This window comes from Geotrypetes seraphini, chromosome 6 (genome assembly GCF_902459505.1).
Source record: "Geotrypetes seraphini chromosome 6, aGeoSer1.1, whole genome shotgun sequence".
In the NCBI taxonomy this organism is placed as follows: domain Eukaryota; kingdom Metazoa; phylum Chordata; class Amphibia; order Gymnophiona; family Dermophiidae; genus Geotrypetes; species Geotrypetes seraphini.
In genome coordinates, this window is record NC_047089.1 from 208,092,039 (window position 1) to 208,117,739 (window position 25,701).

The window sequence follows — 25,701 nt, forward strand, 5'->3', positions numbered from 1 at the left end:
AGGTCGCCAGGCCGTTGCCAAACAATACCTGCCCCTTAAAGGGACGTCTATCCAAAGTAGCCTTGGAAGTGGAATTGCCAACCCATTGTCTGATAAAGAGCATCCAGCGAACAGAAATTGAGTACGCTGATACTTTAGCCAGAAATCTGCATAAGATCATATAAAGTGTCAGCAACATAATCATCCCCAGCCAAAAGGAGTTGAGGAGGAGGATCAACAGCCTCTCTCCAGGATGTGCAGCAGAGACAGATAGGTGAATATGACAAAGGACACCACTAAAGCAGCCTTTATTCCCAAAGCAGCTGCATCTAAAAGTCTCTAGAGAACTACATCCACACGGTGGTCCTACATATCTTTAAGCACCACACCACCTTCACTGGGAAGAGAGGTGCGTTTAGTCACATGCACAACCAAAGAATCCACCTGAGGCTGACCCAGAATCTGCTGGCACTCCTGTGCCAGAGTGAGACATGGACCTTGCTATCTTAAGAGCACCTTTTGGAGAGTCATATTGCTCTGAAATTAGAATGCCCATATCAGGGTGCCAGGAAAAGCTGGAAGACTGCGAGCGCACACCACAAAGCTAGGAGGAAGAAGTGGGCAGAGTCAGATGAGTGACCAAATTCAACTCATGCAAAGACTCAGAAATAAGATCCAGCAAAACAGCAGACTTAAACATGTGCAGAACCGTGAGATCACCCCTGGGTTCTAAAACTAAAGAGGGCTCTGAAGAGCCAGAATACAGATCCTGGTCCTCCATCCTTGGGAGCGCTGCACTGGAGAATAAGGAGTCCATAGAAGTAACACCACTGAGAGATGTACCTGAGGAGTGGGACTGAGCATGGGGAGAATGCTTGCTGTGAAATTCATTCCACAAATATTTCATAAATCTGAGAAGGCCTCCAGTTCCTGGAGCACAGAGTCACCCTTAGATGACTTAATCTTGCGTTTCTTAGGCTGCGGAAAGTCCACATCCTTGTGCATGGAACTATCAGATGTGCCGAGCCCTGACAACAAAGAGGGCCACCCCACTGAGCTAGCTGAGCATCTAGTCACCTGCTTAATCAGGGGAGAGGGAAAACTCTGTGCTGTCGCCACTCCTGGCTGCAACGCACAGCATGTGGCACAAGGATGCTCTTGAGGTGTTAAAAAGTGTGCAATCCTGGCAAGAATTCACACCAGGAGGGCCCAAGGACTCCATCCCAACATTTTGAGGCAAAAATTGCAGTTTTGGAGAAGCAGGGAGCTTTTGAAAAAAAGATTGCAAAAAATCCAAGATGGCTGCTGCTAAGAAATTCGTGCCAAAATCACAATATTTTTCACAGTCAGCAAACTTTAAAAAACGGTGATTTTACAATTTTTCAGGTGAGGGAATACATGGGGACATGCAGAAACCTTCAAAACTTAAAAATTCAGATCCCCCACCCTCCCATCCACCTCACAGGCTGACAGCCTTTACTCACTGCGACCTGTGCAGGGAAAGTGCTACAGCCTGCCTCATGCTGGGAATGCCTCCTCGACGCTGATATTCAGGCTGCCAGTCAGACTCCGCACCTGACTGAACTTCCACCCCCCGAGGACTGACGGATGCACTCAGAAACGGGCAGAGGTGAGAAACGCAGCTGGCACCCTGCAAGACACCACTGAGTCTCCTTGGTATGCCTAACAACCTGCGCTCGAACCTTTGTTTGGCAAAAGGAGAGAAAGCAAGAACGGTACCAAGTTCCTTAGAAGCAGATGCAGGCTGGCTGACAGGTACCACCAGGGATTGGCCTGTCAGCTGCAGACGCAGGCAGAGCTGAAGAATCGATGCAAGCACAAGAAATCCCTACAAAAGGATAAAAAACACCAAATAAAATAATAAGAAAATGAGAGGGAGCAGAACAAGCACACTCCTGCTGGCACGTGTTCAGAAGGGAAAAACTACAGGTGGAGCCAGAGAGCACAGCAGAATCACAGAAAAAATCCAGAGTGGATTCCTTCTACATATGGCACGTGGCCATTGGGACACAACCCACTTGTCTAGAATGTCTCACTTACTGCACTGGAAATAGTTATACAAACATACTAGGCTGCACTAAAAGAAACAAAACAAATAATTAACAAATAATGTGACAAACTGAACAAAAGACAAACACCTTAAGAGACTGGATCAAACACGAAACTCTTTAGATCTGAAATACCTTAAAATCAAATCACCACAGATCATTGCTGAATGTTTTTGGCAGAATATATGATAAGAAGAATCTTAAGAGTATAAAAAAAAAGTTTTACACTGCATATTTGCAATTTCACTCTAAGTCATTATATATAATAATAATAATAAATTAAAAAACCAACAACACAACAATTCCACTATTGATCAACCAGATCTAAAGAGCTCCTATGGTTGGTCATGCTGAAGTCTTTTTACTCTGTTTATATTATTACAGCTCCTTTATACAGCAGATTAAAATCTTTTACACATACTACTGCAATCCAATCTTACCCACAGAAAAATTACTTCTACAAAAAAAATCATCATCATAACAATGCAACCCTTATAGTCTGATCTCACATGCCTAGTCGGTTCATCTGTCATTGAGACACACTAAAATAATAGAGTTTCTAATTAAAATGAATACAAATTCACATGAATTCAGTAGGAAATAAGGCTGAATTCAGTAGGAAATGAGGCTAAACAGAGAATGCTGTACCATTGCTAGTGGTTAAATTACCTACTAACTCTAGGAAATATGATCACGTAATTCCCCCTACTCCATGAGGAACACTGATTATCCATTTAATCATCAGATAACCTTTAAAGTCCTTTGCATGTTCACAAAGTGCATTATTCAGGAATACTTTACCTTATTCAGGATGCTTTACCTTGATCATTTAATCACTCCCTATATTCCTTTCAGATTCTTGTGTTCATCTTGGTTATAACCTCCTATGGTATTACAGACCTGGATACATTCAGATCAAAGATATTTAATGTGAATGATTTCACCTTATGGAATAGCCTGCCACTGTCATTTTGTGAGGAACACTCCTGAGAAGCATTTAAGGGGGGGGGGGGGAAATCATGATGCCTTTAGTATGTTACCCTTTTATGACCCTAAGAAAACTCTGCTTTTATGGATCTCTGAAGATCAGCGTTGGAGCACTGCATAATTCCCAGCTACTCTTTCTTTCATCTTTCTTATTAATTGAGTTCCTTTCATTTTTAAGTTTATATTTTATATTATGGTTTTCATGTAAACAGCCCAGAAAGTCAACTCATTGGATGGTACATCAAAGACTGAATAAACTTAAAACTTGATCACAGTCACTATTAAAACCATAAAAAATATAACTATATTTCTGGCAATCCCTTGTTAACTAGATCAAGTTCATAGCTTATGTGCAGATCTAGATTTGGGTCTGACTTTTGACAGTCATCTCATAGGTTGTTAGCTCCTTGGGCTTATTTTTTTTTATTTATTTTCAACATCATCCTAAGATTTGCTGTTATTTTACCTAGAAAAATAATACATACAAGATATAACAGATGGCATCTGTTATATCTTGTATGGATTATTGCAATGCTTTGTAACAGAGACTACCAGCTAAGGGGCTCATAATCGAAACAGAAATACATCTAAAAATCGGCCTAAATCGGTACTTAGACAGTGAGATAAGTAGTCCAAGTGCCGATAATTGAACCGGATTTTTGACATATCTAAAAATGACATAGGCCTTCACAGTAATGCCCAGAGCTAAAAGGGGCATTTTAGGAGAAGTGGTGAGGGAGGGATTTGGGCAGGACGTGGGCCATCCTAGACTTAGTCGTACTGCATGTATAACTGAAAGTTTTTCAACACTGCCTAGACAGAACTTGGACATTGTGACTTAGGCCATCTAAAACCAAGTCTAAGTCACAAGAAGGTATCCAAAGTGACAGATAACCACTGTAGGGACAAAGTACAGACCCCTACACACTCTCCCAGTGATCACTGCCATAAAAATTGTAGTAACAACTTTACATATCTGCCTCTAGAACATCTGCACCTGGCAGCCTGGCATAGGAAAGCCTAGTAGAGCTGCACACAGGTGCTTTAAGTGGTCTGGGGGGATGGGCTAGTGAACCATGGAGAGGAGGACCCAGGCCCATAAGCCACTCTAACCACTGCATGCATGGTGAAACATGTGCAATCCCCCCAAAATACCCCAAACCCTTATGTACTGCCATATAAGTGGTACCTGCATCCATAAGGGCTATTGAGGTGGTAGACAGGTGGGCCTAGTCGGTTCTGGGGGGTGTTTAGGGGGCTCACCATGACTTATAAGGTTGTTGTGGTGAGATGTGTATGTGGCATCCTTTTTGTGAAGTTCACAGCAGTGCCCTGTAAGGTACCCCACTACTCAGTGCACTTTGCTAACCCTGCCCACGTCCAAAAGGTCTTTTTCCAGGCGTTTTTGACTTGGATTAATTTTGGATGAAAATTGGGTATAAGATGGATGACCAGACAGCTGGACGTACAATTAGACGATTTAAAAAAAAAATGTTGGATGTATATTTTGAAAATGGACCTTTTCTCTGGGCAACTAGCGACTTAGGACCAAAACGGACTTAGACGTATCTTTTGATTATACCCCTCCACATGTATTAAATAGATTGTAACATGTACAAAATGCTGCAGCACAGCTTTTGACAAACACTGGGTTGACAGAACATATTTCTTACCTCTTACGCTATATTTTTAAGTTACATGTTTTGGCATTTAAGATTTTTCATGGGATTGTTCTGGCCTTTCTGTAAAAGGTATTGATTTATGTCCCTAGTCATATTTTGCATTCTTACAGCTTTCCTAATCTTTAATTTATAAAGTTTTAAATGATTCCCATATATTTGATTAAGATGTTTATGATGAAGACTTGGTATTTGTTCTAAATTATTGTTTTGTTTTAGAATCCGTTTCTGTATGTTATTCTGTAACCCCTCCTGTGTGCTGTCAGGAGCATGGGTCAAAAATCAAATTAATAAATATTATTGTATTTGGACTTAACATATTAGTGACATCCTTATGGTAGAAAACTTTAAGGACCTTTTAAGCTCATTAGTACCAAACTAGGTAAAATGATTCAAGTCAAAAATAAACCCAAAATACTTGATTAACTGGTCAGAAATAAAAAAGGTAAATTAGCCAATTATTTGGAACAAGAAATACTGCTCAGCTACACTGGTATAAGTGTATTAAACTGGCACAGTCCAAAAAAGAAAAACTATCTTCACCATTAAAAGCCCATCTAAGCTCTAACTGCCTTACAATTACCGGAAAGGCCTAAGGGGCAACTATCTGGCACTAATATGCTCATCCAGATTATGCACCAGATTTTTTTCATGATACTGCTTATATAACAGAGTCTAAGGGCACCTATTCAGCAAAGCCAGTGCTACTTTGGGAACAGCCTGAATCGGGCCAGCTGACCTTAGATGCCTATCATTTCAGAAACCTCTTCTGCCATCTATCTCTGTGGAAGTCAGGAATGCGCTGTAGTGATCTAGAATCCTTTCTGATCTTGAAGAGGGGTCAGCTGCCCAGCCTCTCGGAGCCTGAGAAATTAGAAGATGCTACTTTTGCCTCAGATCCTTGAGAACCAAACCAGAGAAGCTTATAGGTCCCATCTGGCAAAAACCTTGTCTCTTGCTGCACCTGAGATCCAACAGTCTCCAAAATTCAGTTCCATAATGCAGTCAATGAGCTCATCCAATGAGTTTATAATTATAGCAGTCCATTAACTATTTCAGGACCTACAGCTGAAATTATTGCAAACATTCCTCACTGTTCACCTAGCACTAGGATCTAAAATGGTTGAAGAATTCAAATGTCTGTTGATACCTCACTGCAGTGGGACTAAATCTTCCAAGCCTCAATCAAGAATTTGCAGCTGGTGCACTGTAATTCTTAAAGAACCAGCATGCCCTATTGTAGCAGAATGTAATACTAGCTAGGACACTCCCTGGGGGGAGGACTGCTCCATGATCTGCTTCCAAGATTTACTCACCATATATATGGAGTAGCAATCTAAACTGAAACAGTCATAACTGGGGCATGCCAGACAGCATGGCTTTGGGCATCCAGCCTCTGGGCAAACCTCAACATGGGGATAAACTGTACTTGGGAGATAATCTGTCCATAGTCCTGCACATAAAGGGATCATTGCTCCACCCTCTGAATGAAAGATTAGGCTCTTACTTTTGCTAATCTTCTTTCTTGTAAATCCACACTTTATTCCTTGACAAGTGGGTTATGTATCCCATCTCGTGAGATCTCTTGTAGGAAGCCTCATTAACATGTTAGTTATATGTTGATGATATTGAGTTTTTGTTCACTGTATTTGTGTTTTATATTTTATGTCAATTTTGTAAACCACTGAGTTTCTGGCAGTATAAATTTTTTTTAACATAAATAAATATATTTGACCCTCCCCTCTTATCTCAGAACTGCCCTCTCACTTCCAGTTCGTACAAAAGCAGACAGGCATATCTGCATAGGACACAGCAAGGGGAGGGGTACAAGGACACTCCCCGAGAAACAAGTCTTATCTGCTCATATCAAGAAAAGGTTCAACAAATATGAACAAACAAAACAGGTTTACAAACATCATAAACAACAAGGAGACCCACTGGCACAAATAGTACAGGGCACATCAGCGATAGACTCCCTGAAGCAAAGTGAACAATAATGACTGATGGTAATCTTGGAAAGGCTGGTCAAAGAAACAAGAGTCCAACTTACCAGGACTTATGGAGGCAGACAATTGGCGAATCAGTAACTCTCAGGGCAGGTTCCAGAAATAGAGTGCAGATTTACAAGAAAGAATAGCAAAGGTAAGAACCTAATCTTTCGTTCTTGTACAATTCCATTCTATTCCTGGACAAGTAGGATGTAATGGAGCAGTTCCTCAAATTAAGAGTGGGACTGATGAGCCTGCTGCCAGACATGAAAATCTGAGCACAGAAACCTGTAAAACTTTGTGAAGATATGCCAGGAGGACCAAGTGGCAGCTCTTCAAAAACTCTTCAGGAAAATCCCTGAAGACTGTCCATGAGGAAGGTACACCTCAAGTGGAGTGAGCCTTTAACAAAAGAGGGAACTGCTGAGTGGGAATGAAGAGGGGCTGATGGCAGGAGGGAGTAGGAATCCCTCCTGCCATTTGATGGCAGCTGCAACGGGCATTTTTGGGTTTGGGGAGGGAGGGGGCATTTTGCTGGGGGGGCAGCGACTTTAAAAAATATAATTTTTAAATTGGGCATTGCCATTAAAGAAAAACAGAAAAAAAAAAAACCAGGCAGACCTGTTGGTAACACTTACAATGGTAAAACCCGATGCAAAATAGCCAAGCAATTGTTAGTGAATCAATCGCCTGGCTATTTTGAATGGGGTTTTACTCATTTGCATGGGTGGATCGGATTAGATAGGAGATTCACCGGACAGCAGTTTAGTGAATTGGGTTAGGGAACAGGAACAATCACAAAACCAGACCATCATTAGAGGATCGGTAAGTTTAGTGAATCTAGGCCAATGTGTATCCAGCAGTGACAACTGCACAGTAGAATTCTGCTGCAGCCTCGGTCTCTTCTTACACTTCCAATTCTTCCTACGGTTCCACTCCTGCATCCTACTCAGGGTCAAGTTACTTCAGTTATGCCGCCACAGCTTACTCAACAGCCAGCATATATTACCATCAACCACCGCAAAAGCAGCTGCAGCAGCATCCACACCAACATCTACTGGAAAAACGTTTTAAGTGGTTAAGAAGCAGTGACTGAAGGAATGATTAATGGGAATGTTATCTGTATACTGCTTTAGTTTATTGAATTTTATACTTGTTTTTATCTTATGATTAGGGGGGGGTTTCCTGTAATCCGCTTAGGTATAAGTGGAATATAGGCTTTTTAAAATAAATAAATAAAATTTGGTCTTGGAGAATGAGATGTACAGTATCAGCATCTATGAGGCAAACTTGGTTCTTTTTGTTGCATAGAGTGTTTTGGACCCATGTTCGTTTACAAAAGTTAGATAGCTCTAAGTCTAATAAATGCTGGCATTGTAATCTGGAAGCGGGGACACTTGATCATTTAATTTACCATTGTCCCTGTATAAGATTATTTTGGAATTCAATTTGGACTCAAATAAATTGTCTATTAGAAAACCATGTTGCATTATCCTATGATACTATTCTGTTTGGCATGTCTATGAGGAAAAAAAATCAAATATTAGCACATAATAACAAACTATTATTAATCTTGACTGGGGTTGCTATTCAGCATATTACCAATAACTGGAAAAATTATACTAATCTTAATTATACATTTTGGTGGAATTTGGTATGCCATATTTTTAAGATGGAAAGAGCAATTGCAATACAGAAAGGGAACTATAATAATTTTATAAAGATCTGGGGGCCATTGGAAGGATATTGTAATGAGTAAACATCATTTTCCTTGGATGAATATATGTATACATAGGGGGGGAGTTTTTCTAGAAATTTCACTAAATTGTATGTTTATATTATATTTATGATATAATTGATTATAATATTTGAAAGAAGGTGGGTGGGACGGGATATAATTTTTATGTTTTTAGAATTATATGAGAATTACAAGTGTTATTGTTGTTACTAATGATATATTCCTGTACGCTTGCTGTAAGCTTTCAAAATGAATAAAGAATTTAATAAAAATAAATAAATAAATAAATATCTAGAATTACCAATTATGGCATGTGTAGGAATATACAGATTAATTCATAATTGATAGTCCTATTTGAAAATGTTATTTAATTTTGGAGAGTTTGTTATTTGCTACCTAAGATAAGAATCAGATGTTTTAAGTATTTGAAAGATATTAATATAAAAATAAATCTCTTTCAGAGACAGTGAAGTGATAGAACTGGAGGACATGAATTGAGATTGCAAGGAGGTAGACTTAGGAACATCATCAGTAAATAATTTTTCACAGAAAGGGTGTTAAGATATATCCTCCCACTGGCAAGTACAAAAACAGTGACAGACTTCAAAAGAACATGGGGTAAGCAAAGAAGATACCTATATAGCAAAAAGGTGAAATCAAAGCAAACCAAATAACACTTTAGAACAATGTATAGATAGAAGATTAAGTCTTCTCCTCCTCCCCCCTCTTGCCCTATTTACCCTTTTCCTTTCCAAGTCACCTAGGGCCTACTTAGGTTTGTGCGACTCACAAATACTAGATTAGATTAGACTAATATTTACTGGATCACACAGGCTTTGTTATAAAATATAGGACAATTGATGCCAAAACCAGCACTCTTTAGCCAAAATAGTGTAATGAATTTAGCATTTGTATATTGCTGTATTTGATATCTCATTTTATGCACATACTTAATGTATGCATATGTAAAGTTTTTTTTAAAGGATTTGATACTTACGGTATATTAGTTTGAATTAGGAACACTACCCTTTTTTGTTTATTGGTATTTATTAACTGCCTTTTCATGAAGAGATTCTTAGTAGAAAGCACAGTTACTTACCGTAACAGGTGTTATCCAGGGACAGCAGGCAGATATTCTTGACTGATGGGTGACGGCACCGACGGAGCCCCGGTACGGACAATTTTAGAGTGATTGCACTCTAAGAACTTTGAAAGTTCTAGTAGGCCGCACCGCGCACGCGCGAGTGCCTTCCCGCCCGACAGAGGCGCGCGGTCCCCAGTTAGGATAAGCCAGCTAAGAAGCCAACCCGGGGAGGTGGGAGGGACGCAAGAATATCTGCCTGCTGTCCCTGGATAACACCTGTTACGGTAAGTAACTGTGCTTTATCCCAGGACAAGCAGGCAGCATATTCTTGACTGATGGGTGACCTCCAAGCTAACAAAAAGAGGGATGGAGGGAAGGTTGGCCATTAGGAAAATAAATTTTGTAAAACAGATTGGCCGAAGTGTCCATCCCGTCTGGAGAATGCATCCAGACAATGATGTGATGTAAAAGTGTGAACTGAGGACCAAGTAGCAGCCTTGCAGATTTCCTCAATGGAAGTAGATCGGAGGAAAGCTATAGACGCTGCCATAGCTCTAACTTTGTGGCCCGTGACAGAACCTTCCAGTGTCAGGCCCAACTGAGCATAACAGAAAGAAACGCAAGCAGCAAGCCAATTGGAGAGAGTGCGTTTAGATACAGGATGACCCAACTTGTTAGGATCAAAGGACAAAAATAGTTGAGGAGATAATCTGTGGGGCTTAGTACGTTCAAGATAGTAAGCCAGAGCACGTTTACAGTCCAAGGTATGCAAAGCCTGTTCACCTGGATGAGAATGAGGCTTTGGAAAAAATACAGGCAGGACTATGGACTGGTTAAGATGAAAGTCAGACACAACCTTAGGAAGAAATTTGGGGTGTGTACGGAGAACCACTTTATCATGGTGAAAAACAGTGAAAGGTGGATCGGCCACTAGTGCATGCAGTTCACTGACCCTCCTGGCAGAAGTGAGAGCTATAAGGAAGACCACTTTCCAGGTAAGAAATTTGAAATGCGCTGTGGCCAAAGGTTCAAAAGGAGGCTTCATTAAAGCGGAAAGAACCACATTGAGATCCCAGACCACAGGAGGAGGCTTGAGAGGTGGTTTCACATTGAAAAGGCCCCTCATGAACCGAGAAACCAAAGGATGAGCTGAGAGGGGTTTTCCATGAATTGGCTCATGAAAGGCAGCAATGGCACTAAGGTGAACTCTGATAGAAGTAGATTTAAGACCAGAGTCAGACAAGGAAAGAAGATAGTCCAACACCAGTCCCACTGCTAGAGACATGGGATCATGGTGATGTAAGAGGCACCAGGAAGAAAACCGAGACCACTTCTGTTGATAACATTGGAGCGTGGTCGGTTTCCTGGAAGCATCAATGATAGAGCGGACAGGCTGAGAAAGAAGTGAGTGAGCCGAAGTCAGCCCGAGAGATACCAAGCTGTCAGGTGCAGAGACTGTAGGTTGGGATGCAGTAGGGTCTGCTGATGCTGAGAAAGCAGAGAAGGAAACAGTGGAAGAGGTATGGGTTCCCTGGAACTGAGTTGAAGTAGAAGGGAGAACCAATGTTGCCTGGGCCACCGTGGAGTGATGAGAATCATGGTGGCTTGTTCCCTCTTGAGCTTGAACAGTGTTCGCAGCATGAGCGGTAGAGGGGGAAAAGCATATAGGAAGAGACTGGTCCAATCCAGGAGAAATGCATCGGGCGCCAGACGGTGAGGAGAGTAGAGTCTGGAGCAAAACAGGGGCAGCTGATGGTTGTGGGGAGCTGCAAAAAGGTCCACTTGAGGAGTGCCCCATTGAGCGAAAATGGACTGAAGAGTCGAGGGATCGAGCGTCCATTCGTGAGTTTGGAGAATTCTGCTGAGATTGTCCGCTAAGGAATTCTGTTCTCCTTGAATGTAGACAGCCTTCAGGAATAAGTGACGAGCTGTCGCCCAAGACCAAATCCGTTGGGCTTCCTGACACAACAGGCGAGAGCCCGTTCCTCCCTGTTTGTTGATGTAGTACATTGCAACTTGATTGTCTGTGCAAATGAGTAGTACTTGAGGAAAGAGAAGATGTTGAAACGCCTTGAGGGCATAGACCATCGTTCGGAGTTCCAGGAAATTGATGTGGTGTTTCTTTTCCTGGGCAGTCCAAAATCCCTGAGTTTGGAATTCGTTCAAGTGAGCTCCCCAGGCGTAGGGGGAGGAATCTGTGGTGATGACTAGTTGATGAGGAGGTAGATGGAACAGCAGACCTCTGGATAGATTTGAAGATGTCAACCACCAAAGAAGCGACTGTCGAAGAGACGAGGTCACAGATATGTGTTGTGAACAAGGATCCGTCGCTTGGCTAAGGTCCATTGAGGAGTACGCAGGTGGAGACGTGCGAAGGGTGTGACATGTACTGTCGAAGCCATGTGCCCCAATAGCACCATCATGTGATTCGCAGAAATCGTAATCTGTTGAAACACCTGCTGACAGAGGATGGTGTGAAGGCGGTTGGATGGAAGAAACGCCCTCATCAGAACAGTGTCCAGAACGGCTCCAATAAATTGAAGTCGCTGGGTCGGAATGAGGTGAGACTTGGGTAGATTGATTTCGAACCCTAATAGTCGAAGGAAGTGAATGGTCTGATTGGTGGCAAGCAGAACTGCCTGAGGGGAATGAGCTTTGATCAACCAGTCGTCCAGATAAGGGAAGACTTGAAAGTTGTGAGAGCGGAGATAGGCCGCTACCACAATCAGACATTTGGTGAATACCCTGGGAGAGGAGGCCAGGCCGAAGGGTAGCACTTTGTACTGATAATGATGTTGATTGATGAGAAAGAGCAGATATTGCCTGGACGTCAGATGGATAGGAATATGTGTGTAAGCCTCTTTGAGATCAAGGGAGCATAGCCAGTCGCCCTGAGCGAGAAGAGGGTAGAGGGTGGCAAGAGAGAGCATTTTGAACTTCTCCTTGACCAAACATTTGTTGAGATCTCTGAGATCTAAGATGGGTCTGAGGTCTCCGGTCTTTTGGGGAACTAGAAAGTACCGGGAGTAAAAACCCTGACCTCGCTGATCTTGAGGAACTTCTTCGATGGCATTGAGAAGGAGGGATTGAACCTCTTGAGCGAGAAGGAGGGACTGAGACTTGTTGGAAGCAGACTCTTTTGGCAGGCCTAACGGCGGGGGAGTCTGAAAATTGAGGGAGTAGCCATGGGCTATGATTGAGAGCACCCACTGGTCGGTGGTGATTACCTCCCATTGAGAGTGAAAAATGGTTAATCGACCTCCTATGGGCTGTGGAAGAGGACAGGAGGGAGGGAGACTGGCAATGCCCAGGAGAAGGGAGTCAAAAGGGCTGAGTCGGCTTAGTCTGAGTGACAGGCTTTATGGTAGGCGGCTGTTGCTGACATGCTTGTTGGTGCTGTTGCCGCTGCCTCCGAGGTTGTGGAGGTTGAGGTTGAATTGGCCGAGCAGAAAACCGCCGCTGATATGATGGCTGCTGTCTAAATGGACGAGGAGGAGGAGGCTTCTTTTTATTTTTCAGCAAAGTATCCCACCTCGTCTCATGGGCAGAGAGCTTTTGAGTGGTGGTATCCATAGATTCTCCAAAGAGCTCATCACCCAGGCAGGGAGCATTGGCAAGGCGGTCCTGGTGGTTCACATCAAGGTCGGAGACTCGGAGCCATGCCAATCGTCTCATCGCTACAGACATAGCCGTGGCTCGGGATGTGAGTTCAAAAGTATCATAGATGGACCGGACCATGAACTTCCTGAGTTGTAGGAGACTGGAAGTGCATTGTTGGAATGCAGGAAGCTTACGGTCAGGAAGATACTTTTGAAAAGAAGAGACTTGCTGAATCAAATGTTTCAGGTAAAAAGAGAAGTGAAACGCATAATTACCTGAACGGTTGGCCAGCATTGCATTTTGGTAAAGTCTTTTATCAAATTTATCCATGGCCTTGCCCTCTCTGCCAGGAGGGACAGAGGCATATACACTAGGGACTGCTGATTTTTTGAGGGTGGACTCCACCAGCAGAGATTCATGGGGCAGCTGGGGTTTGTCAAACCCTGGAATAGGAATCACCTTGTAAAGCGATTCCAGCTTCCTAGGGGCTCCTGAAACGGTGAGAGGAGTTTCTAAATTTTTGTAAAAAGTTTCCCTCAAGATGTCATGGAGGGGTAACTTTAAAAATTCTTTCGGAGGCTGGTCAAAATCCAAAGCATCAAGAAATGCTTTGGATTTTTTAGAGTCAGACTCTAGAGGGATGGAAAGGGTGTCCGACATCTCCTTAAGAAACTTGGTGAAGGACGAGTGCTCTGGCTTACCAGCAGGATCCTGCACCGATGTAACTCCTCCTCCGAGGAATAATCTGCCTCGGTACCGAGGGGGTCATCAGAATCATCCCACAAATCAGGGTCCCGTACCGATGACAGACGGCCCTGAGAAAGTGGGGTAGAAGGTTCGGTATGCTTGGTTTTGCGTACCGATTTACCAGACCTCATGGACATCGTACCGGGTGACTGTACAGCAGTACGGGTGTCAGAGAATGGCACCGGCTCCGAAGTCGAGTAAGCAGTGCGTCGAAGAGACTTCGGTTCCGCCGAGAGAACAGGCATAGAAACAGATTTTTGCGGTGCCGACAACGTCGATGCCGACAAAACAGGCTGTTCGACGATCGGCACCGAATGCTCAGTAGGTACCGACACTGAAAGGCTCGGAGTCAGCAGAGCCGGGAGCAAGTGTTGTAACTGCTCCTTAAGCTGGACCTGAAGGATGGATGCTATTCTCTCATCCAGAGACGGTCCCGATGGCACCGGTACCGCTTTTTTCTTGCTCGGTACCTGCGGTGCAGCTCGACGCTCAGGCGAAGTCGATGCCGATGAAGAGGCAGTGACTTCAATAGGAGCGGAGCGTTTGCGAGGCCGGCGCGCAGTCTGCAGGACTTGGCTCACTGCTTGTTCGACTGGCGGGCTAAGGACAGTAGGGGATGGCTTCTTAGCCGGCCGTGTATCCGCTCTCCTGCCTGCCACAGACCTACGGATCACGGAATACGCAGGCAGGAGTGCGCATGCGTTTTATTATATATATCCTATATAATAAAACGCTAGCCGCGCATGCGCACTCCTGCCTGCGTATTCCGTGATCCGTAGGTCTGTGGCAGGCAGGAGAGCGGATACACGGTTAGGGCCCACACTCGAGCGCTGTGGCCGACTCAGGATTGTGGGAGGATGCGCCGCGTAAAGTGCTGCACAGGTACTGGAGGGGGAGGGACATACCGGCACAAACCTCCCTCCAGCGTTGGCAGCCGCAGCACGCTAAACAGGCTGCTTCGCGGCTTTCTCCTGCAGTTGAGTCCCTCTGCCGCATCACTGATGACATCATCGATGATGCGACAAGAGGGACTCAACGGCAGAAGAAAGCCGCGAAGCAGCCTGTTTAACGTGCTGTGGCTGCCAACGCTGGAGGGAGGTTTGTTACTAAAGTCATCTCGCTTGGAGGGTCGCAGAGTCAGAGGGGGTTGGGCTGGGAGGGGAGAGATGCGTCTGCCTTGGGTGCTTCAGGCAGCAGCAGCATTTACAATTCGCTGCTGTTGCTGGCTTCAGGCCTTAATCTCTAGCCAGTCCTGCCTACTTCTTATTTTTATGAAGACAGGACACGCCAAAGAAAAAGACTTGAAGCCAGCAACAGCAATGAATTGTGAATGCTGCTGCTGCCCGATGAAGTAGTTCAAGGAGGAAAAGAGAATGGCTTGGAGGGAAGAAGAGATGGCAGGGCATGGAGGGAAGGAGGAAGATATGCCAGACCAAGGGAAAAGGAAGGAGGAGATGGAGAGAGGCCATATGGAACAGAGAGAGAGAGGGCGACACTGGATGGACAGAGAAGAGAGGGCACTGAATGGAAGGGGCAAGACAGAGGGGGTAGAGAGAGGGAGACAGACACTGAATGGAAGTGTGGAGGACAGGGGGAGCAGACATTGGAAGGAAGTGGGGAGGAGAAAGAAAAAAGGGCACATGCAGGATTGAGGGAAGAGGATAGTGTTTTAGCCCGTTACATTAACGGGTGCTAGAGTAGATGTCTGTCTGGGTTTTTTTTTTAAAAATTTGTCTCTCTCTCTCCTTGGACGCTGTCATTCTTTCTGTCTGTGTCTTTCTCTGGCCCCCTGTCTGTCTATCTTTATTTCTAACTCTATCCTCTTTCTTCAATCCTGCATGTGCCCTTTTTTCTTTCTCCTCCCCACTTCCTTCCAATGTCTGCTCCCCCTGTCCTCCACACTTCCATTCAGTGTCTGTCTCCCTCTCTCTACCCCTTCCATCTACTGTTCACCCTCTGTCTTGCCCCTTCCATTCAGTGCCCTCTCTTCTCTTTCCATCCATATATAGCGAGAGAGAGAGAGCGATTGCAGAAGAAAAAAAAAGAAGAGGCAATCCTGCTGGCATATAACTCTGCTAGTTCTTATTTGGAGAACATGTGCAATTCTCAGGGCCAGCTCAACCTATGGACCAGGTAAGGCCCTGGCTCAGAGCGCTGGTGATAAAGGGTGCTAAAATCCAAGTCCAGTCTACCTTCAGACTGCTAGAGGGATAGATGGTAGCCTGAGATTTGGCATCCTTTATCATCAGTCCTCTGAGCCAGAACCTTACCTGGTCCAGCAGGACGTGGGGACTTGACAAAAAGGGGGGAGATATTGGATCACAGGTGGGGGAGGGGAAGAAGAGAGATACCAGACTGCAGGGGAAAGGGTGCCAATGTAAAAGTTGGCTCAGGGCACCACAGTTCCTCAAGCTGTCCCTGGCAATTCTAAAGACTGAACCTTCAAAAAAGCTATAAACTGGATGGTCAGTCCAGTGGTGTCTACTAAGATCAACTGTCTGTCATAAAGCAGTGGGGGACACAAAGATATAAACATTTATTTATTTGGATTAATACATATATACCCTGGAGGAAAATGAGAGAGAGAATTATAACACAAGTAGCTCCATATTATAAATACACAGAAGGCAAGGCAGCTAGTTCTGGAAAACAAGGCCAGGGATAAAAGCCTGAAGGAGGAAGACTCAGTACTTCTTTACAGAAAAGATTGTAGATGGATGGAACAGCCTCCTAGTGGAGGAAACAAGGACAATAAGTTAAAAAAAAATGTATGACTAAGCATAGGAGAAGGAAACAAAAGGATTATAGAGCTGAGCAGCAAGTATGAATGGGAAGAGCAGTTAGGCCACATAGTCTTTTTTCTAACAAATTTACATAAAGGAAATAGTAATAAATTAAAAAAATGTAACAGATCACCCTAATACATTAGTAAGCTGTTAAATTAGTGTTGTCATCACCTTTGCACATGAGGTTAAAATTCTCAGACATTTTCAGTGAATAGTCTTACTATGTAATATGGTACCCCTGATCTTTAGAGAAGAACGGAATAGCCTTTTTTGTAAGGAAATAAGGGATGAAATTCTCAATGTGATGACTTAAGAAAGGTTATTTTATTGTTATCCTGGGTTGTAACTGGGTCTCATTGTATAATGCATAAAATGGGACCTGTACTAAAAAAGCACAAATTAGTGGTAAAACAACACATCTTAATGGTAGCCCAAGTTGATAACTTTCCCCCTTAATACCCTGATGTTTACAGATGCTTGAAGTACACTATGAACTGGGGGGGGGACACCAAAAATGATTTTTTTTTTGTCATATTTTCCACAGAACATGGCTGATTCTTATGAAATTTAGTGCACTGTGTCCTGAACGAAGTTGATGTCAAATGTTGAAAATATTTCCCACCACACCACAACACTACCTTGTGAAAATGAATAGTTGCTATGGAATACGTGCAGAAGCACACAATAGTTTGTAAACAGTCTCTGAATCAAAATGGTTTTCACTGAACTTGGTACAGGTTACAGCAGTCAATGATTGTTGAAAGAGGTCCCACAGATGGAATGAAACAAAAATGGCCTTGAATGGCTTTGATGTGTTGCTATGCAAGATCCAAGCAACAAACACTGTGGATCCTAAGACAGGCAGCGGACAACTGCACTCAATTCACACGCAAGAGAACACTGACGTTGTACGCAATCTTGTACTGAGCCAGGAGGATGTACAGCAAACACACCAACAACTAGCCAAATAGCAAAAGAAGCAGGAATAAGCCAGACAACTGTGGTAATGATAATTCATGACGATCTGAAACTGAAATGTCTTAAATAAAAGTGTTGTGCCCTAGTCCTTGAGGGCTACTGATCATTTTGCCTATTGGCAACTCTCCCACTACATGGTCTCCCTGCCCATCAACATCTTCTCTCTTATCAGGCGGCATTATGGGGCAAAGACCTGGAAAAACTAATTATAAACGCAAATAACTATGGTGAATTTAGGAAACACTTAAAGACATACCTGTTCTTGAAGTACCTAGGTAGCGGATCTGCACAATCTCTCCCATCTCAATCTCTCCCATAACAACTGATCCCTTAAACTGTTAGCCACTAATCTTCAACTATGTAAGCTCCACTCAATTTGTAGCATCTTTCTAATCATTGTAAACCGCATACAACTTCACGGTCCTGCGGTATATAAACTGTTATTATTATTATAAATAAGGACTTTCTCGCTACCCTGCAGGATTTCTTTATTGATACTAACTGGGATTGGATTTTGATGTCTCAGTACCACTGTCAACTAGTGGTTTTGCAACCTTGGAGAAACTACCAGCAGTTATTGTCCCTATGGACTCGAGACTTGGATAGATGCCCTCGTTTGGCATCTCTGTCTCCTTTGGTACAACTGATTCCCCAGGTGGTGCAAAGCGCAGAGCTCCAGGAATGCCAATTCAGAATTCTTCACAAGGGTTATATTTCCTAGAAGCAGGCTTTCTATTTTGGGTGTGCCACTACGTCTAAATGTCTTAAATGTCACTAGGTTGATAATTCCCTGGTGCATGGCCTGTGGTCTTGTACAAGGATTGTTGCCTTTTGGATGTGAAGCAGTACCTCCAATAACTGGTGGGATATACCCTCCCGAGCCATGCTGAGGAGATTCTCTTTCTTGCTAAAGGTTATTTGGTGGGGGAGGGGGCATTCAGCTGGGGACAATTTGCTTTTTAGTAAAGGTTACATCGTGGGGAAGAAGTGTATTCTGAACCACTTGTTACAGGACTCCCCACCCACCATCTGGTATTGGTGAAATAAATCTCATCTTTTAATGATCTGGGAATCTATGTTGGCCCAGTTTTCCAGATACCGGAGTAAGATTTTTCTGTCATTTTTGTCATCTTATTTAGACACTCTACCCCCCTACTATGAAGAGTCAAATAGTAAACAGACTGCAGAAGCCAGCGGTACCCTTATTGCCCCGTTACTTGAAGTCAGGTGGATGGTTTGGGGAAGGGTGGGAATTTCGGGGAGGTAGTTTTATTTGGCCAAGTCTGGGTTAAAAGAACCCAAACTTGGACACTGTTTAACTTCTATTGTATCTGTTAGGTTTTGAAGTATTTTTCTAACTGAAAATGATGTATCTGTTTGCATTACTCTTTGCTTTGTTTCCTGAATAAATTGTTTAAAAAAAAAAAAAAAAAGTGTAGTGCCCAATAGTTAACTTTACACAACAAAGACACACGCCTGAAATGGTGCAAGCAGCTTTTCAACAAGTACCCAGAGCATAGCTTTGGCTTCATCTAGTTTACAGATGAAAAGATATTTACAGTAGCTCCATTGATTAACATACAGAATGATTGCCAGTACGTACCTTCAACAACACTGAAGTGCGATATTAATGCTAAACGCCTACTACGGACCTGCCTGACTTTCAGCCACCAAGTCATGTTCTCGGTCGCAATCTTGAAACTCAGATTTACAGATCTGTTCTTCATTGATCCTGGGATTAAAATCAACGGTGCATACCAACGGGACATCCTCTTGACGCAGCAATCTTGATGCCAGCAATCCATCGCATGTCAGGAGACTACTTTATCTTCCAACAGGGCAACACCCCAGCACATTGGGCAAAGGACACCACAGAACTGCTATATCGAGAGACCCCAGACTTCACTGGTCCATATCTCTGGCCTGCCAATTCACCAGACCTAAACCCAACTGACTACCCGATCTGGGGGCTGATACAGAAACATGTCTACCAGAGAGCAATTTCTGACATCAAAGACCTTAAACAGCGCCTCATCTCTGTTTGGGTTGAGCAAAAGCAGAGCGTCATTCACAAGTTCACAGATCAGTGGTGGCCAAGGGCATGCCTTCATGCAAAAGGAGCACACTTCAAACATCTGCTTAATTGACTTTACGTTTTTCTGCAGTATGCCATAAAACTTTTTGATGTGTTTTTATTCAGTTCACAATTCATTTTCACAAAGTAGTGCTGTGGGATATATTTATAACATTTTACATCAACTTCATTCAAGACATGATGCACTAAGGGCTCCTTTTACTAAGGTGCGTTAGGGCCTAAACGCGCAGAATAGCGCACGCTAAATTGCCATGCACGCTAGACCTTAAAGCCAGCATTGAGCAGACGTTATTCTAGAAGCGTACTGCGCTGTTATCGTGTGATAATTTTGTGATTGCGCTAAAAACGCTAGCGCACCTTAGTAAAAGGAGCCCCAAATTTCATAAGAATCAGTCAAGTTCTATGGAAGATATGACAAAAAAACATTTTGGTGTGTTTTCTCTTCGGGTCACAGTATATATTGGCAGCAGGTATAATACTGCTGCTGGACTTTTGATATGTTAACAACTCATAAACAACCATTAGTTTGTTTAATTTTGGAAGTGCTCAAGCACCCCCACAGCTGGCTGCTATGCACACAAACACTATGATTATATCTAAAGAGAAGTAATTCCCATTAGGTTCAGCACCCCCAATAATTTTGAAAATATGGCTCCTATGCCTTTGTACATGTTTTTATTATGCTACTGTGATTTTGTTTTTATTGTACTCCACTCAGTGTGGAAGATCCCTTCAGACTGGTGGATTCTAAATTAAAGTTTTTGCTAATAAATAAAGCCAAAGCTACAGTGAACAGAGGGACAAAATATTTTTGTCATGGGCCTCACTATACATAAAGATTGGTAATAAAACATGGAATAGTGCCAGAAATGGTCTACCAGTTTAGGTGGTAGAAGTTAACACTAATTTTATGTGTTCTTGTTAGATTTGGAGGGCAGTAGTAGGAAAAGGATGAAAAAAAAGAAGACAGGGAAGTTGGTGGAGGGTTGCATATAGAAACTATATTTACCCAAAGTAAAAATATAAATCTCAACTGGGCAGAATGGATGAGCTCATTTAGACTTTGTATGCCACCACTTACCTTACCGGACTAGCACAAAACAGATTTCTTTTTAGATCTGTAATTAATCAAGTTGCTAGCACTCAAACACAAATCGATAGCACCTAACATGCCACCATTTCCTATGCTACTCTATGTTCAAACACTTACCGTATTTGCCGGCGTATAAGACGACTGGGCGTATAAGACGACCCCCCAACTTTTACAGTTAAAATATAGAGTTTGTTATATACTCGCCGTATAAGACTACCCCTTCTTCCGCACACCTTCTGCACAACAAATAGTTGCACTATGTATTTTATTACACACTGCCTTTAATGTAAACTGTAAAATTGCAGGACATCAATGGGACAGGAGTGCCAGCCCTACACAGCCATACACAGCGGCACGCCTCCTGCTCGCCCCCGCAACTTCCTTAAGGGCTAGACTCCACACACGGCCGCATGTGCGAGAGACGTAGTAAAGAGAAAAGGGGTGGGGCCAGAGCGCCGCTGCTTCCCGCTGCGCAGGATGAAGGAGCTGGCACCCTTGTCACACTGATGTCCCACCATGGCCCCGCTGATGTCCCGGCAGGTTTACTAGTACCGTAAGCACCGTAAGGAGATGTTAGGGCATGTAAAGTAAGGGCATGTAAACAGTACCCGGCGTATAAGACGACCCCCGACTTTGGGGAGGATTTTAAGGTACTGAAAAGTCGTCTTATACGCCGGCAAATACGGTATATGGTAGCAATTCTGTGGAGTGCACACAACAGGTATACTGATACAGAGGAACGGCTATTTAGTTATCAAGTAAGCACATCAGGTAAGGCAAAAAGGCAGGAGGGAAATGTTTTTAATAAAAACAGGTACGCTGGGTACCTCTTCTGGTAAAATTCAATATGTTTTATGTTACTTCAAAAATCATCAGTGTACAAAAGGCACAAAAACTGAGTGGAGGATACTATGCAAATCAGGGGAGGGGTGAGAATACAGTGGAAAGTGGTGTTTTTCTTATGTTTATCCAATAGGTGTCTATTTTAATTATTGCACTGAAAACCTATTTTATTGGATGGAACTTAAAATCAAAAGCCTTAATTATACTTCTACAATAAAAATTGACGAACAGCCCATAATTCTGACTACAAATATAGCAAGTATAAAACATTTTAACAATTCTTTTTAGTAGTAAGGACTAGCAAAGCTTATTTTTGCCTATAAAAAATAAGATAGGTTTGATATTGGATTTGCTTATGAGTACTGTACTTCTTAGAAGCTGAAACTTTAGCTTTAGGATGTTAAACTAGAATCTTTTGCCAATATTTATTTGCTTAAGATATACCTGCATTCTCCTTATTAATTTTCTGGAAATTTTCCTTCAACAGATTTGTGCATGTCAATTGAAGAAGCATAAAATCTGGCACCATATTTTATAAAACTGCAGATGCTGTCTAATAAGGAAATTTGTCATTTCAGACATGAATACTAAGAACAATGCTTTGTTTACGTCAGACTATCACTGTATGCCTAGGGCCCAGTTGACAAAATTACAGTAGAATCTATAAGTCACATGTGAATGCTGCACCAATTAACTCCTGCTTGGCATGCAGATACATGGTCACACAAAAGACAAGCTGAAGCACTGAGCAGGGTACAGTGATCTATTTCACAGGATGCAAAACATTTCTGCTTTTCACTGTAATTACCTGTTGTTGGTGGTTTTTTTCGATTTGTTCCTTCGTTTTAAGGTATCCCTCTCCTTGTTAGTGTAGGGTAACATGGAGGCATAACCATGCTCAGCTTCTACAAACAGAATGAAGTGAACAATGAGGATTTTTTAACAATCTTTTCTGTCTGGAAGAATATGAATATTTAGTCCTACCCATTAAATAAATATGCAGGGGAATCAGTCACTTTCTTTCTTTGCCCACTACAGACTGTAGACACCATGGAAAGAAAAGCATTCAGTTGTGTCTATATTTATGACCACTAGACTATGTTTACTTTTCCTTTAATAAGAAAACTGGAATTTATCTTTTCTATAAGTCTTTAACCTACTGTAAAATTAACTTTATTCTGATTAGGTTCCCCCTTTCAATCATAAAAATAACTGAATGACCAGAACAGACTGTATAAAAGCTTTTATTTTTCTTTTGTAGGCCTTTATTAAAAATATGCATTCTGCCTACATATTGTATACTACCATTCTCCCACATGACAACCATATTCTGATTAGCATCACTATGAAAGCTATTACTTGCATTCTGGCTTCACTAACATCATCATCATCATGAAAAGATTAAAATGGAGGTTGTTGCAATCTATATATAGCTTATTTTTATTTAAATTTTTAGAATGTCTGTACCTTTAATCTTTCAGAATAAAAAGCACATAAGCAATATTACAAATCTTTATATTTCTTAACAATTTCAATAAGCTTTTAGCCAGAAGTCTGTACTGTATGCAGTACATAAATTCAGTGCAAAACAATACAATGTAAACAGGAGTGGAGGATTTACAAAAACAGTTGGATTGCTGTTTTAGTAAATTAATTCAGTACACACTCCGATGGCCTTATTCAAATAAGCAGATAATACTGTGTAAAGATCACTATAACAGATACCCTTATTTACACTTAAGTACTTTATTAAAAAATCATGCACAGCATCTCGACAATTTTACACAATAAACCAATTTTAGTGGCTGGAAAACGCACACACCATGCAAGTTAAATTGGAACGTTGTCATATGTTACAAATGTCAGAGAAAGTAGAAACTCTCTCTAATGGCTGTAAAGTCCTGGATGACAACAGCAGCCCTATACGTTACTAAGTTTATCGTTTATTTTATTTTTGTACAGGAAGGTGTTATTTTTCTTAACTGTATTCCTTTAACTCTGAGAAAACTGCCTTTGTATTGTTAATACATGGGAAGTTACAGATCGTACCCTGCCACTCTTCGAAAAAAAAAAAAAAAAGAAGACACTTCATACGTACACCAGTGGGAATCTGTATTCCTGTTTAACTACCAGATAATGGGACACCATTTTCTACATTTAAGTATAATCGCTCAGTACATCTAAACATAGACACAACCGCTTCATGTGGATTTAAAAGATGTAATGAAACTTTTACACTATGGGGAAAGTTAAGATCCCCCCCCCCCAATAACGTGATAATAAGATATCCATCAAACAAATATCAAACTATACCCAACCTTCTTTCCCTATTTATTAAACTGTTTGTAAGATTAAAGTTTATATCAATATGTTTAACTCTCACACCCGCTAGAACACCCCCATAACACACTAAGCGAAGAAAGACTATTTCCACAAAGGTACCTCGCTCTCTTCTCTCCAGGTACTCGGCCGCTTCCAGTAGCATCTGAATGTTGACACACACAGCAGTCGCCATTTTTACCCCTCACGGGAGGAGGTGGAAGAGGGGAATAAGGTGGAAGAGGAAAAAGGGACACTCGATCAAAAAAATAAAATATATAAAATTTAAAAAATCCCCAAAGAGTCTTCTTTTAAAGAAATAAAATTGCCATAAATTCTCCCGGCGCCAGTTTAGTTCACGAGCTGTTCGAAGAGAGGCACTCGGACAGCGCTACCAGAGTTTCAGAGCAAGGCCCAGAAGAGCTAAGAGGCGATATGAAGAACATAAAGTGGTAAATTTCCTGTGAGTTTTAAAGCTCAAATAATCATTCACTTCTTTCAGAATTATATTCTGGATTTTTTTCCTCCGTTGAGGCCACGATATCTCAGATTTCCTAGGTAGCAATAATTGCAGGATGTTATGCTTTGAACAGTCCGTCAAAGTTCTCGTATCCTCTTCTTCGACCGAATCGTCTCATTACTTAACCGGTTCTCATTCACTTACTGCTGGGCGGAAGCGCGCTGATTTTGTTTATAAGTGTCTGACAGGCACGACTCAACCTAACCTCTCTCAAGTGGCCCACTGAAAACATTTGCCGCTCCGCCCCCAGTACTGAGTTCGCAATGGATTGGTCAAAGGCAAGCTCATGAGGCAGGGAGGATGGGCTTGCTGGGTTATTTACACTTCTCGGATTGGTCTACCTCCTCCTTACACTTGGCGGACTTCGAAGGCTGTAAATCCAAAGCGTTTTTTTGTTTTATTATTACTCCTCAAGTCCTTCCTGCCGGCTTTTGATAGGCTAGCGCTTCCGGGCTTGCGTGGTGTTGTTGGAGCATCTGATTGGGTCGATGCTTTCTATAATTAGGGTTGGTTGCACGCACACGCCGCCCACCAACAGAACAGCGAGGACGATTACGTCACGTATCGCGAGCACATTATATAAAACCCGTTTATTGCCCTTTGGGAATAGAAAATTCTGAAATAAGAATAGCAGGGGTATGAAAAAAACCCTAATAATGAAATAATATATATGCATTACGTTGGCGTTGTGTGTTTTCGTCTGTGCTTTGGCAAACAAGTCTTTTAACTCTTTTCTGCCATTGTCCCCCTTAAAGCATTCAGCTATCAGTCACGGTCCTTGCTGAATAGGCTTCTCACCAGGGCATAGTACTCGGAGATAAAATGCATTACGTAATCGCAAAACGTAGGTCCAATCCAAAGCGCGCTGTTGTCGGGGGCGGTGTTTATGCTATGGCTCGAACGTGCTGGGCGAGCATGAGCCAGGTTGGCAAAGCGGAGATGCACGTGCATAGCACATCAGTGCAGAGTTAAAATTTTGCCTAGAGACAATAGTGGCAGACACAAATCTGTGACCTGGCACACAGAAAGCGAAACCAGTGCAGCATGGCACCTGCACTGGACCTTGACCAACATTGCACGTGATGAAACGCTCCATCCAGCTTGCTGTATTAAGAAAAGTAGCTAATATTTATTATAAAAACCCTTGCAAATACGGGCGAGTTTTTATAACGCATTACTAAGATTCCATAAGCAAT

At 42.4% G+C, this 25,701-nt stretch overlaps 1 protein-coding gene across 1 annotated transcript in view; it reads right to left on the minus strand.

Moving 5' to 3' along the window:
- The window catches only part of MXD1 (MAX dimerization protein 1), a 99,116-nt gene extending 74,300 nt beyond the window's left edge, over positions 1-24,816 (minus strand). The window contains exons 1-2 of the mRNA XM_033949054.1: positions 24,109-24,816; positions 22,475-22,571 (exon numbers count right to left, since the gene is read on the minus strand). Coding sequence (XP_033804945.1) covers positions 22,475-22,571; positions 24,109-24,181 — 170 coding nt within the window. The 5' untranslated portion in view covers positions 24,182-24,816. The remainder of the gene's footprint in view (positions 1-22,474; positions 22,572-24,108) is intronic.
- Between the last annotated feature and the right edge of the window lie 885 nt (positions 24,817-25,701).